At 40.5% G+C, this 14,195-nt stretch overlaps 1 protein-coding gene across 1 annotated transcript in view; it reads left to right on the top strand.

Annotated features, from left to right (window-relative positions):
- The first annotated feature begins 1,371 nt into the window (after positions 1–1,371).
- Scin (scinderin) overlaps positions 1,372–14,195 on the top strand; it is a 79,974-nt gene continuing 67,150 nt past the window's right edge. Inside the window, exons 1-3 of the mRNA XM_008828342.3 lie at positions 1,372–1,638; positions 8,719–8,873; positions 12,827–12,988. Coding sequence (XP_008826564.1) covers positions 1,440–1,638; positions 8,719–8,873; positions 12,827–12,988 — 516 coding nt within the window. The 5' untranslated portion in view covers positions 1,372–1,439. The remainder of the gene's footprint in view (positions 1,639–8,718; positions 8,874–12,826; positions 12,989–14,195) is intronic.

Consider the following 14,195-nt stretch of genomic DNA (forward strand, 5'->3'; position numbering starts at 1 on the left):
TCTTTCTGTAAGAAACAGTATAGTTTAAAAGGAAACGGAGATCTTTTTTAAAGGTTAAAAACTCATTCAATTTTATGTCTTACAGGGCTTATACTGAGTTCAATATTGTATAACTGTATTAATTCAACAGCGAACCTAAAAATTTTATAGCCACTTTTGAAAGAGATGTAGCTTTGCTCAGGAAACTGTTGAGTATGTTAAAGCTGTAATGAAATGCTTCTTCTAAGAAAAGAAATCAACTTTCTAATCCTTTACATATTTTTTGATTTGTGTTTTCAATAACAGTACAATCTACCCGGGTGTGGTGCACACCTTTCGTCCGAGGGCTCTGGAGGCAGAGGCAGAAGCTTGTGAGATGGAGGCCAGCCTGGTCTACAGTAGCGAGTCCAGGCCAGCTGGTGCTATAGCGAGACTCTGTCTCAAACAAACAAACAAACAAACAAACAAACAAACAAACAAAAATACAGCAGAATCCTTTGTTGTATTAGTTTCTATTAAATGAACGCAGATCAAAGAGTAATTTTCTGCATCCTACAGCGAGCAAAAGCAAGAACTGTGGAGGAAACAATGGGAAATGAGCGCCCTGAAGTCCGATTCCAGGTGGGTCAGGTATAAAATCACAGCTTCTGCCTGGAGCCTCCCAGGAGGCTGCTGCTGTTTTCTGCAGCCACTTTCTTGGCCACAGGAGGTAGATGGCCCAACTTAATCATAGCTCCGAACGCCAGGGGACGGACCTGAGGAGTTCTGCTGCGAGTGCCCCAGATAGTTTGTCAGATTTTTATCTTTTCTTGGAAATCTGACGTTCTGTTTTGCATGCTGTTTCCAAACTGATGCAAAACGAAACTTTGTCCACGAGGAAGGAGAGATGGCTTATCAAGGGAGCCGGCGATAAGGAATCTTTAAGGGACGATTTAAGACAATGTTTAGCACGCGCCAACGGGTTACAGTCAACCGTTCCCACCCCAAATGCATAGACTTGCTCTGCAAATGGATGGTTCTAGATGACCACAGGCACTGCTGCTAACATTGCGAAGGAGGTATTCTGTTTCCTCACCTCCCTCCTCCAGCCGTGCAAGTCCCAGACCCTGGGACCACAGGATGAACTGATGCAGGGAAGAACTGTGGCTGGTTGCGGACCGGCGGGGACCGACTTGCATCCGCTTGCGCGCAGCAAGGCGGGACCCATCTCTTCCATCTGTTGCCAGGGAATTTTTTTTTTTTTTTTTTTTTTTCCAGTAGGAAAGCATTTCCAGGAGTTACTGTGGCTCGGTCCAATCGGAGATGCAGATTCCTGGGCGTGGCCTCTGGCAGGCAGTCTGCGCCCCGCCTCTTGTCAGGACTTTTCCTTTAAAAACCCAGGAGCAGGGATGCTCCCTCGGGGCTCTGCTTCAGCTCAGAGTGCCATCCGAAGTGCCTAGTTCTGCGATCATCGGGGCACCATGGCCCAGGAGCTGCAGCACCCGGAGTTCGCGATCGCAGGCCGGCAGGCGGGGCTGCAGGTGTGGAGGGTGGAGAAGCTGGAGCTGGTGCCGGTGCCCCAGGGCGCCTATGGAGACTTTTACATCGGCGACGCCTACCTGGTGCTGCATACCGCCAAGGCAAGCCGGGGCTTCGCCTACCGCCTGCACTTCTGGCTGGGTAAGCGACTCCTGGAGCCCTCCTCGGTCAGCGAGGCACCAACAAGGGTGGGTAAGCCCCGGGTCCGATAGTCGCAGGTGGGCATCAAACCCCGCCGTCTGGGCTGGACGGGCGACACTTAGCGAACCCTACCTCCCTTTGGTAATGAGCCACCTTCTTGTAGCCCAAGTCGGCTCCTGGACATTGCAAACCTGGACAAGGGCGGGACCGCTGGGAATACTCTCTGGCCTTGACCTTTGTCCAGCCAGTTCTTGGGGTTTACGGTTCATTTCTCAGACTTCTCTCCTTTTAGCTCCAAACGCCACTTTTTCCGGGGCAGCTGCTCTGTGCACCCAGGTGATGGCCAAGTACCGCTCACCCTCGGGCAAGTTCAGTCCTGGTTTCCCTGACTGGGTGGAGAAGAAGACAAACACGTTTGGTGGACCTCTGCAGCAGCTGGAGAGAGGGCTTTATCCTCTCCCCGCCCCATACATTGCCTTGGGCACCAGCTTAGATTTCTCTACTAATTGCGGAGAGTAGTCGCCTGAGCTGTTCCAAATCAAAATTCTCTGTGCGCAACACTGCTCTCGTGTTTGGGGGAAAAGATTCATATATCATCCATGTAAAGATGTATTCAGGCTGTTTCCTTAGTAATTATTCATTTATTATTCATCAGTTTTAACAAGGACGTAGTGTGGACCAGAACAGCTCGTCCTGGGTCGTAATTATTTTGGGCTGCGGCTTGGTGCCAGGCTTTCAGGACACTGGGCCATGTGTTCTACTTTGTGCACCTTCTACTTTTACTGGTAAACATCCTGAATGTTCAGCCTCTCCCTGTGAGGTCTTGTGCCAGTCCTCAGTATGACACCCTACCGATCATCTGAGCCTTCTTTTAAAACTAACTTGGCTCCTCTGTACTAGGATTTCTTTCCGTTTATTTATTCTTGAACTGGGGGAGAAAACACACCAAACCACACTTTGTGAAAGACTATTTTAATTTCTGACATCTGAGGAGTTTAAGAAATAAGTAGAAAACATTAGAAGTGATTTCCTCAGCATTAGCAGACACCTGGAGCAGGTGAGTGAGACATGGGAAACACACAGAGGGAGGTGGTATCTTTGATTCCAGTGCTGGGTGTTGTGACTTTGTGCCTGCTGGAGGATGGCTGAGGCTCAGCCTGAGCTCCAGACCATGGCTGTTTCCCCTTGTAATGCCACTACATTCATAATGCACAACACATTGTCATCTATACTCTGTACTGTTGACCATGGGAACCCAGATAGAACAGTGAGGTCCTCAATGTGGTCTTTCTACCCTGAACTTGCATCTGGAATGGATCAGTGTCTGAAACACCACATTTGCCAGCTGGGTGAATTTAAGTAGAAAAGAATGCTTCATCTTGCTGCTCAAGCAGCTAAGTTTGACTCTGTCCTAAGATTGCATGCAAACTTGGGGCACAATTATTTAATTCAGTAAATTTTTTCTCCAAATAGGCTCCTTAAGCATTGTGCTCTACAGGGTTATAGATTCACTTTAACTGAACTCTCTGGAACTTTCTACATAGCCCAGGCTGGTCTCCTACTCTCTGTCCTCCTGCTTCCATCTCCTGAGTCCCTGGCTCACTTCTATGTTTAATTATTCATTTAGTGTTCACAAATTCCACAATTACAATAGGAAGTACTTTGGGCAGAAACAGTCTATGATCTTAAAGACCTGCAAAAACTGAAGTTAATAATAGCATATTAATTACATTCTAAATCATTCTATAATGTTTCAGTGTGTAAGGGTCTTTTGAGATAGAGATGCTTTATGAAATTTCTCAGGGAATTTATTATCCCAAAGTTGCAATAAAACAAAAATAAATGAAGAAAACACTGATTCAATGTGATTAGTAACATGGTAGAAGTTCGTAGGCTGTGTGAAAAAATAGCCTTGATGAAAATAAGGAAAATAAGGATAAGTAGGAAGATTTTTGGGCCAAGAACAAACCATGGGGAGAAAAGTAGTCAATGATACCTTCAGAGGAAATTTTCCAGCAGCCTGTCCCACTTCAGTTTCCTAAACATACTAAGTTTCATCTAAAAGAGTTTGTTTTGAGATGGGAACTAGGAAGAGTTTATGGGGATTCATTGGAGACAATGATCGAAGGCAAGTTTTGGGAGGGAGGCCTGAAAGGTCAAGGGAAAGAATGCGTGATAGAAGGAAATGAATCAGTGGGAAGAAGTGAAGTTAAAGAACTTTGATGAAGCTGGTACACATGGAGACATGAGGGGACAAGCCCAACTGGAAAGGGAAGTAGAATGGATGGGACCCAAGATGAGGGCGATCGAGGCAGCGTATTCCTTCTGGGTCTGCCCATCCCATATTTCTGTAATGCCAGGACATAGCTCAGATAACTGTATTAATATTGCATGCTAAAATGCAAGGAAAGCAAGAATTATAGCACACAGCTTAAAATTTTTTGCACTATTACTTCTTAGAAAACATTTCAGCTATTACCTAGCAATTTAAGTGCATCCACCTTCTGTCTCTGGTTCCTTCCAGCATTCAGCCTGTGGGCAGGCCTATTATCACACCCCCAACCTATGCTGCAAACACTTGCAGTCATACTTTCTCCTAGTCAGCTTTAGACTTTACTTAAATCAATTTTAAAACACCATGTACATATGTCATGCCTATAGTTGGCCTTACACAAGGCACTTGGACTGGAAAGGGCTGATTACAGTCTGTAAAACAATATACACAATACAAGAAGTTAATACTATACAAAGGGCTAGTGATGATGTCAAGAAACCAAGTCACTGGTTTGGCAAGAGAGCTCAGCAGGTAAAGGAGCTTGCTGTGTAAGTCTGCAGAGCTGAGTTCAATCCCCAGAATGTAAAGGTGAAAGGAGAGAACCAACTCCACAAACTCATCCTCTGACTTCCAAATACATACACACTATGGCACATGAGCTCACACACATTTTGCATACATGCACACACAAAAAATAATAATAAATAAAATAAAAAAGAAAATGGATCACACTATTGGGCCTTGAGCAGCTAGAAACAAAATGAAATATCATTATGCAAAGCAGTTTGACATTTAAAACAAAGAAATGTGCAACTACCATAAGACAAGTAATTGCATTCATGGGCAATTATTCCAGAGAAATAAATATTTTTATTCAAACTTTATTTAAATAGTCAAAAAGTTAAAACAGGTCATATATTCAGTAATAATTGATCAGACAAGTTATGATAATCCATGCCAGGGAATATTACTCCATAAGAAAAAGGATCAAACTATTGATGTACACAGAAACTTGGATGAATCTCCAGGAAATGATGCTGTTTTAAAATAATGCAAGAAAATTCCATATGATAGGATTCTATTTATATGATGTCTCACAATGACAGAATTTTAGATTTATTCTTCAGAATAAGGAGATGGGGAGGTGATGTAGGCAGGAGGTGGGCAGAGTGTTAAAGTGAGATGGTTCAGTGGGTAAAGGCAGTTATTGTCAAGCCTGATGTCTGAGTTCCATTCCCTGGAACCTACTTGGTGGAAGGAGAGAATTGACTCCCTTAAGTTGTTCTCTGACCTTTACACACATGCTGTGGCAGTGTGTGTCCATGTGTGTGCATATGTAAGCACATGCGAGCACACACACATACACGCACACACACACAAATGAATAAATGTAAAAACATTTCTTAAAAAGGGCAGCATGAGGGATATTTTTGGCAATGGAACTCTACAGTATACTGACTGTGAAGGCAGATATACTAATCTGCAGTGTCACAAAGACACAAAGAAATAAAACTGGGGAGTTTGAACAAGGTTGATTGTACCACTGTGAATATTGCAGTTGTGATCCTCTGTGAAATGCTTACCTACTTATACTGTAGTATGTTATATATACTAGCAACCATAAGTTTTACAGAATTGCTATCAGCTTCTCTGTTTTTAGCAGCTGCCACCCCTCAACTTGAGAATGTTCTCTTATGTTCCAAATGTGGCAAGTTTGTTTTTTTTAAATCAGAAATGAGTGCTAGTTATGACACCTTTGTTTAAATTTGAGTGTTGTATATAAGATCATCACATCTCCCAAACAGTTTTAGGAGGTTCGCATCATATACACAAATATAACAAAATATAAAGCGACACAGTACAACATAATCTAACAGGTTTCACTAGAATCAGCTTAGAGAAACATTATGAAATCATAAACAGAATCCACAGGGAAAATTAAATGAAGTCACAAGCAGAATTCATATACAAACTTCACATGCTTCTCAATACTTGCTAGAATGTCATCGTGATACAGTAAGATTTGATTCAGTTTTATACAATCAAAAGGCTGATACTGGCTTTCAAGTCTTTTCAACCTTTTGCAGACAAGGACTTTAGTTTATTCATACTGATCTGCCCTGGTCCAGCACAGTTTATAAACATAGACAAATGAGAGGCTGACCTAATCAACGTATTTCCAGCTCATTCTTTAACTTCATGCCTACCATTTACGCCTACCTAAAGAGATGCAGATTTCAACTTGTCAACTAACAATGTTTCTGTCAAATACATCATCCTTAATATCCTTGCTATTAACCTTGACTTAAGGTTCTCTCTTAAAGCATCTCTGTGCAATGTCTACATCTATATCTGTTGTAATATTCTGAGAATTGGAAAAATGGGGAGAATGATACCAGTGTCTTTTCAAATTGCAAAATTGCATGTGAATTTTTTAAAAATGACTGTTAAATAAGTTTGGCCATAGAAAGTTTACAAAACTGTTATATCAGGTACTGTTCTAGCTATTGAATTTTTGCTTGAGAAGATACTTGCTTCAGGTTACCTTTGAACTTGAGAGGTGAATTGTGAAGAAATTTGATTCTTTCTCTAGAAAAGCTCATTAGTTTCCTTTCTTCAACATTGGTGAATAATTGTTATTGTTTGAGGGAGCTATTGTTACTGCTTCTAAACTCTTAAAGAATTCTAAATTCTTACAGTTTTCTAAATTCTTTTAGATTCCAAATTCTTACATTTTCCATCGGAGGAATTTGTATATTCTAATTACCAAAAAATGTACCACTAATATGAGTTGCAACATAAAAATTCATGTATTGTATTTCCTGAGAGCCTGTCTTATAGAGTCACCCAGACCTGTGTCAAAAATCACCTTATAACCTCAGGAGTTACTCTGTCTCCCTCAGTCTCCATGACCTCCAGTGTACCAGGGTATAAACCAGGTTCTGTTTCCTGGGGTTACTTCAGTGTCACTCGTTTAAAACCCTAGCAGTGTCTGACTCATGTTGGTTATTATTATCCTTGTCACCAGTTATGATTTTCATATAACTCAGAGATAGTTAAGGTTCTGATTTTTAATGAATTATGAGTGTTCATCAAGACTATCTTGTCTGACACCGCAGACTTCGATGCTAAGGAGTTGTTTTAGCCTCCACAGAGATGCCTCGATGAGATGTTTTATAATTGTAAAAATTAGTTGTAAATTTTAAGAAAGTGTGTTTTAAGGTTTATTTTATGTAGTTGTGTGTCTGTGTGTGGATATGCGCACTTGAGTGCAAATGCCTAAGGAAGCCGGAAGAGGAAGTCAGATTCCCTGGAGCTCAAGTTACAAGTGGTTGTGAGCATTCTGACATAGGTGCTGGGAATTGTACTGGGGTCCTTTGCAAGATAGTACATGCTTTTAACCATTGAGCAATTTCTCTAGCTGTATACCATGTCTTAAATTCCACCAGATACATAACATTTGAGAGACGCAAGCACACTAATTCCTTTACTCTGTCTTTTCCTTTGGAGGTTATTTAATACAAACAAAAATAATAAGATAGTGAAGTGGGGGAAACAGGACCAAAATTAAGGGATAAACTTTTATTTCCTATTTTAACATTTTTATTTATTTATTTTTATTTTATGTGTATGAATATTTTGCCTCCATGTATATAAGTCTGCCACATGCATGTAATATCCATGGAGGCCAGAAACCCTGGAACTGGAATTATGGACTATTTTAGCTACCACCATGTGGGTACTAGGAACCAAACCTGGATCCCCTGGAAGAGCAGCCAGTACTCTTAACTGCTGAACCATCTCTCCAGCCCCTCATTTTCCTATTTTGATACACTAACTTAAAAGACAAAATTCTTGTATACTAACTTTAAATAACATTTCTCTGTTACATTTTAAATTGGGGATTGAATCTTGGGCTTTGTGAATGCTAGGCAAGTGCTCTACCACAGCCCTGCACTACAACACATGGCTTGACCTTTGACAGGACCTGTAGCTTTCCAAACCACAAGGTAACTCACTATTCTGAACCCTACTACTCTGATACCTTAGAGGCACATGAGAAAACTATTGCCTTCTGAAATATATCCTTTTTCTTGTTTCTCAAAAAATATTAATTCTTTGAGTGTTTCATACATTTTGATCACATTCCCCTGTCTCCCAACTCTTCACAGATCCACCTCCACCTCCCTACCTACCTACCTTCATCGTACTGACACTATAAGCCTATAGCTTGATGCTTAAACCAGTTGTAAGCTATTTTCCTAAAAGGGTGTTATTGACTGTACCAAATGAATACATTCCTGAATCTTACTAGAATATATTAATTTTTCTTCCCAAGCATATCCAAGCAGCATGTCTTTAAATTTTTTAAACTATTTTATTTATTTTATTTTATGTGTATGAGTGTATTGTCTGTATGAATGTAAGAGCACCCATACCATGAAATGCCCGAGCAGGTCAGAAGAGGGCATCAGATTCCCCTGGAACTGAGTTACAGACAGTTGTTAGCCACCATATGGATTCTGGGAATCAAACTCAGGTCCACTGGAAGAACAGCAAGTGTTCTTAACTGCTGAGCCATTCTCTAACCCCTAACATTTTTTTTTTTTTAAAGAAAGCTGAAAACACAGGAATACACAAGGTTTTAGTTTGGAATCAAGTCACATATTATACGCTGTTTCTGATAAGAGATCTTTCTGCAGCAGATTCTTGCATTGATGCATCACTGAAAACAAAGTCCAGTGTCCTTCCCAGTTCTGCCTCTTTCCTTGCATAACTGCTGTGCTGTCCTTTGCTGGTTTCAGGAAAGGAGTGCTCCCAGGATGAGAGCACTGCAGCTGCCATCTTCACTGTCCAGATGGATGACTACTTGGGTGGCAAGCCAGTGCAGAGCAGAGAACTTCAAGGCTTTGAATCTACCGATTTTGTGGGCTATTTCAAAGGAGGTCTGAAGTACAAGGTAAGCACTTCTCTTCCACACTTCTTGTTGTGACACTTTCAAATAGTTTCTCTTCCTGGCCAACCATGTCTTGTATCTTCATGGATTGCAAATTCATGGAGGGCCAGGACTTGACTTGCTTTTCTTTTTATCTTAATGTGTTTTGTTCACTGATTTATCCCCACTATTTGTCAGACATATAGGAGGCACTTAGTAAATGTTTCAGAATGTATGGTGTGACATGTGAATAATATGCCTTAATTTACTTTGATGGTTTTTTTTTTTTTTTTAAACAGGGTCTCTTAGCTGGGTATGATGGTACACACCTTTAATCCCAATACTTGGGAAGCAGAGGCAGGCGGATCTCTATGAGATCGAGGCCAACCTGGTCTTTGTAGTGACTCCCAGGCCAGCTGGAACTGCAGGGAGACCTTGTCTCAAAAAGACAAAAACCAAAAAACAAAAATGACTAAAAAATGAAACAGCGTCTCTTGAAGTCTAGACTGGCCTCAGACTCATTCTGCAGCTAAGGACGACCTTGAATTCCTTGTTCTTCTACCTCTACCTCCTTAATGCTGGGGTTACAGATGTGTGTTACTGTACCAGGGTTATATTGAATTGGGGCTGGGACCCAGGGCTTCCTCCATGAGAGGCAAGCACTTGACCAACTGAGCTATATCCCCAGCCCCTTCGTGGGTAATTTAAAATATTCTAAATTAATTAATTTATTTGTGTATGTAAGAGAGGTGTAAATGCCATGGTGTGAGTGTGGGGGTCAGAGGAAAACGTTTGAGCATAGGTACTCTTCTTCATTTGGGTCAAGGAGATCAAACTTAGGTTGCCAGGCTTGGGGCAAGTAACTTTACTCAATGAGCCATATTGTTGGCTCATGATGGGTTATTTTTAAGGAAAGCTTTTATTATTCCTTTACAAGAAAGCCCTTTAATATTCTATAAAGTTATTTCAATAATTAAACAGTAACTTTAGACTTAATGGTTTTCATTTTTGCTACTCTGGAGACTCTGAATTTGTTGCAAGTTGCCAAAACTTTCAGAATCTCAAATATTCTTCAGAACAAATACTTTAAAACAATATTTATAGCAATCATAACTGTAGTTATTATAAAGAGATTTACATATATTTCCATAATAGTGTGGTTTATTCTTAGAAATGATACAGATGAAACCACTGAGCTGAAAAATGTATGAAATTCAGCTGACTAGACTCAGACATACACCCCCTCACATGAACCTATGCAGTTTATGTAGCTTGCCTCGAAACACCAATCAATTGACCTTACTTCTGAAATAACAAATAAAATCAATAAATAGGTCCGCTCCTTTAAGAATTCTCCCAGTGAGCTTTATAGGTAGGCCATCCTTCCCTAGTCACTTCTTCCCTGTCCACATGCTCAGCAAAACACGAGGAATTCCCCCTCCAGACAAACACTGGAGAAGTGAGCTTTTTTTTTTTTTTTTTTAAATGCAGACATGTTCCAACAGGTTCTCTGCACCCCCCGCCCCACTTCCTTACCCCTGGTGAAAACCCAAGACCTTAGAGCTAAACAGGATTTCTGAGAATATATTAATTTGTCTTTTAAGATGGCAGGGTTAAGCGGTTAAGCCAGTGATGATACACAACCATACTCCCAGCATTTGGAAGACTAGGGCAGCAGGAACACAAACAAGTTCAAGGCTAGCCTGAGCTATGTACTTACACCCATTCTCAAAAATAGACTCAGACATACACCCCCCAAACAATAACTAGACTCAGACATATACCCCCCCCCAAACAATAACAACAGATGTCAAATTTATGTACTTTTATTTGATCATATCCTTGGTTGAATGTTCTGCAATACCATGAGATCAGAACAAAGCAGCTGTAAGTTTTCTCCTCTCTCTTGGAATCATTTTACACTAAGATATAAAGCACTCTAAACATGAGACTGCTGCCTCTCGTTTTATTGAATTCATGTGAATTCCTACAGTTTGTGTCAAATGATCCTGAAATTTCCATTGCATCAACAAGCCCCACAGTTTAAACAAGTGGAAGTTTATAGTTGTTCAAAGCAAGGTGCTGTGGCATCTCCTCGTTATAAACCGTTTCTTCCACAGATGACTGACTTACCTTAGGTGTGTCTTAAGATTTTTGCCCTTGGTTTTCTGAAATGTACAATGCATTTTATACCAGCTTCCTCATACAGACATTGTAGGGATTAAGCACTACATTAAACAATAAAACACTAATATGGCACATACTTGATCGGTATGGACTTGACTTTAGAAATCAAACTCCTGGATACATATTCCAAAGTAAGTATGACATGAAGTAATTTTCTAGTTGTTGGGTAATTACCTTCTAATTAGTGACATTAAAGCTACTGAAATCCAGCATTTTTCAGAAAGAGGATGCTTGCAAATGGAGGTCAAATGTATCAGCAAGAAAATCAGTCAACTCTTATCATTAGCAGCATGGTGGGTGTGACAATAGTTGACAGGCCGGGCATGTGGCTGCAGAGATAATTCACTAGATAGACTAGCAGAGGTGATCGTGTCATGCAGAGTTTTTACTTTCAAGTTTATAGAACAAGCTAATCACTTCATGTGCATTACCTAATTTAATATAAAGCTACAGGTGGTTCAGTTTCTATTATTACTACCCTGTTAAGATAAAGCAAAACTTAGAGAGCCTACCCAACTTATGAAGGCCTCACTCAGTCAGTGACTGTGTGACCCTCTGACCCCAGTGCCTAAGCTGGTAATTACCACACTCTACTGCTCTCAACATAAATAAGTGACTCATATGTCAGAACAAAGTTTAATGGTACCTTATCCTAGGAAACAGTTTATTGTCTATTTTGAGTGGGCAAAATTTGACAGAGCCTGTCATTACTGAGGCAGCAAAAATCAGGGCAAGTTACTGTGTGCCATGGAAAGGTTCCTCTGGGAAATGCTGTGACTGTCTTCCTGTCTCAGTATTTGACTATCATTTCTTATTCAGCACTTTCATGACCAGTGAAGGGGTTCCAGAGATTTATTACCCTGCTTTCTGCTGTTGAATTTCTGGCTAACATCCTTTCCTGAAGCTCAGTGAATCCCTACATTCAGCCATGATTGTAGACGGTGACCATCAGACATGTATTTGTGGGTTTAGTGGGTGATCTTGCTTTGGTTCTACTTTGTGAAAGTAGAAAAAGACTGGAAGCTTCTAGTGCTAATTTAGACAGTATTTGTCTAACTATAAAGTATTTGTAGAAGAACCATATCCTCTTTGTTGCAGACATGTCCATACAATTTTTTTTCTCATTTTCATTTTTATTTAGTGCTCTGTATGTGTGTGTGTGTGTGTGTGTGTGTGTGTGTGTGTGATATGTCGGGGGAAGGGCATGCATGCATGTGAATGCCAGAGGACAACTTTGTGGAACTGGTTCTATCCTTTTATCTTTATGTGGGTTTGTGTGATTGCACTCGGGTTCATGCTTGCATGGCAAATGCCTTACCCACTGAGCCATCTTGCTGACCCAGCATGAAATTTTCTTTATGTGCATTTGTGACATTAAGTATTAGAGACAAGATTATTATTTGTTATTTTAAAATGCATCTATTGATTTTGTAAGTGTGTAGAGGTCAGAGGACAACTTACATGAATCTATTCTCTCAAAGATCTGCCTTCTTCAGCATCCCAAGTGCTGGGATTAGAAGCACATGCCCATAATGTCCAGCATATTTTTAATTTTAAATTTAATTATTACCACAGATAGATAAAAGAGCAAACTAACCAGTCAACCTGTTCATTTACCAAGAATTTTCACTCCACATTTAACTTTTCTCATGTGCTGAGGTGGCCTCATTATCCTGGCTCTCCAGCACAGTTTTTCCACAAACCCATATGCTGCTATGCCTTGCTGGGTCCGGTCAGCAGACTCACTGGTTCTCTCTATGTTTTGTGTTGTGTTTTCTCCCTGTGGCCAGGCTGGAGGTGTGGCTTCTGGACTAAACCACGTTCTTACCAATGACCTGACGGCTAAGAGGCTCCTGCATGTGAAGGGTCGGAGAGTGGTCAGGGCCACCGAGGTTCCCCTCAGCTGGGACAGTTTCAACAAGGGCGACTGCTTCATCATAGACCTTGGCATCGTAAGTTTCATATGCACACAGAGATGTCTATGGGAATGTCAATTGTTTTTATAGCATATCATCTGTACACACCATTGAAGATAATCACTTTTTCTACACACTTGGAAAGAGGTTGTAGGAAGTGTTAACTGACACATAATATGGGACTTCAAAGTCTTTATGCTTTTTGGTCAGTTTGGAATAGAAGAGTGATTTAGTTCTTCCTGCTATAGAACAGAAATTGAATAATTTTTTAAATCTATTTCCCCTTGACTCTGAACAGAGCTTCCGCTAATTATTTTTGTCTTCATTGTGTGTGAGAAAATATAGTTTGGGAGAAAAGTGATTCTCTAAGCAGCCAAAAGTTTTGGAATTTAAACTGGGCATATGATTAGCCTAAACAACCTGCTGAGGAATGAGGGAGACTATTTTAGCATATATGCATATATATCCACACATATATACACCCCATAATGCTTTATACTTTTCAGTAATCTTAGGGTTATTGGAAGAAAAAAATCACAACTACAAATATTAAGTATCATTTTAGTGGCACAGGCAGTGGTATATAATATCTTACTTATGTTTTCTTCTGGGAAGTAGACCCTTTTAATGTTCTGTATGCTTTTTAATGATTATCATCATGACAAAGAAGTGTTGTAAGGCTGTATGTTGGGTCCTCATAGGCAGGATTTAAATTGTGTCTTCAAAACTTTTGTAAGGCCATTCCCTGCTTCCTAGGAACCACGTGCCAAGGCACAAAAAGGCAGGGAAGCACAGGGCCTGTTAATGTTTTCTCTCTCCTCTGCAGGATCCTTACTCTCACTGGCAGTACATGAGCATGCTCTGATAGGCATTTCTTTCGATTATTCCACCCAAGCACCAAATAATACACTTTCTACTCAGCACCTCATAGAACTTTTTCAAAGACTGACCACATACTGGGCCACAAAACAAACCTCAACGAATACAAAAATATTGAAACAATTCCATGCATTCTATTGGACCACAAAGCAATAAAGCTCAAAATCAACACTGGACAAAGCCCTAATCACTACACGAACTTGTGGCGATTGAACACACTCCTAAACAATGAGTGGGTCAAAGAAGAAATTAAGAAAGAAATAAAAGAATTCCTGGAATTCAACGAATTCAACACAACACAACCTCTGGGGCACATTAAAAGCAGTCCTAAGAGGGAAGTTTATAGCTCTAAGTGCCTACATTA

The sequence above is a fragment of the Nannospalax galili genome, unplaced genomic scaffold (assembly GCF_000622305.1).
Source record: "Nannospalax galili isolate Female #2095 unplaced genomic scaffold, S.galili_v1.0 scaffold452, whole genome shotgun sequence".
NCBI classification, from domain to species: Eukaryota; Metazoa; Chordata; class Mammalia; order Rodentia; family Spalacidae; genus Nannospalax; species Nannospalax galili.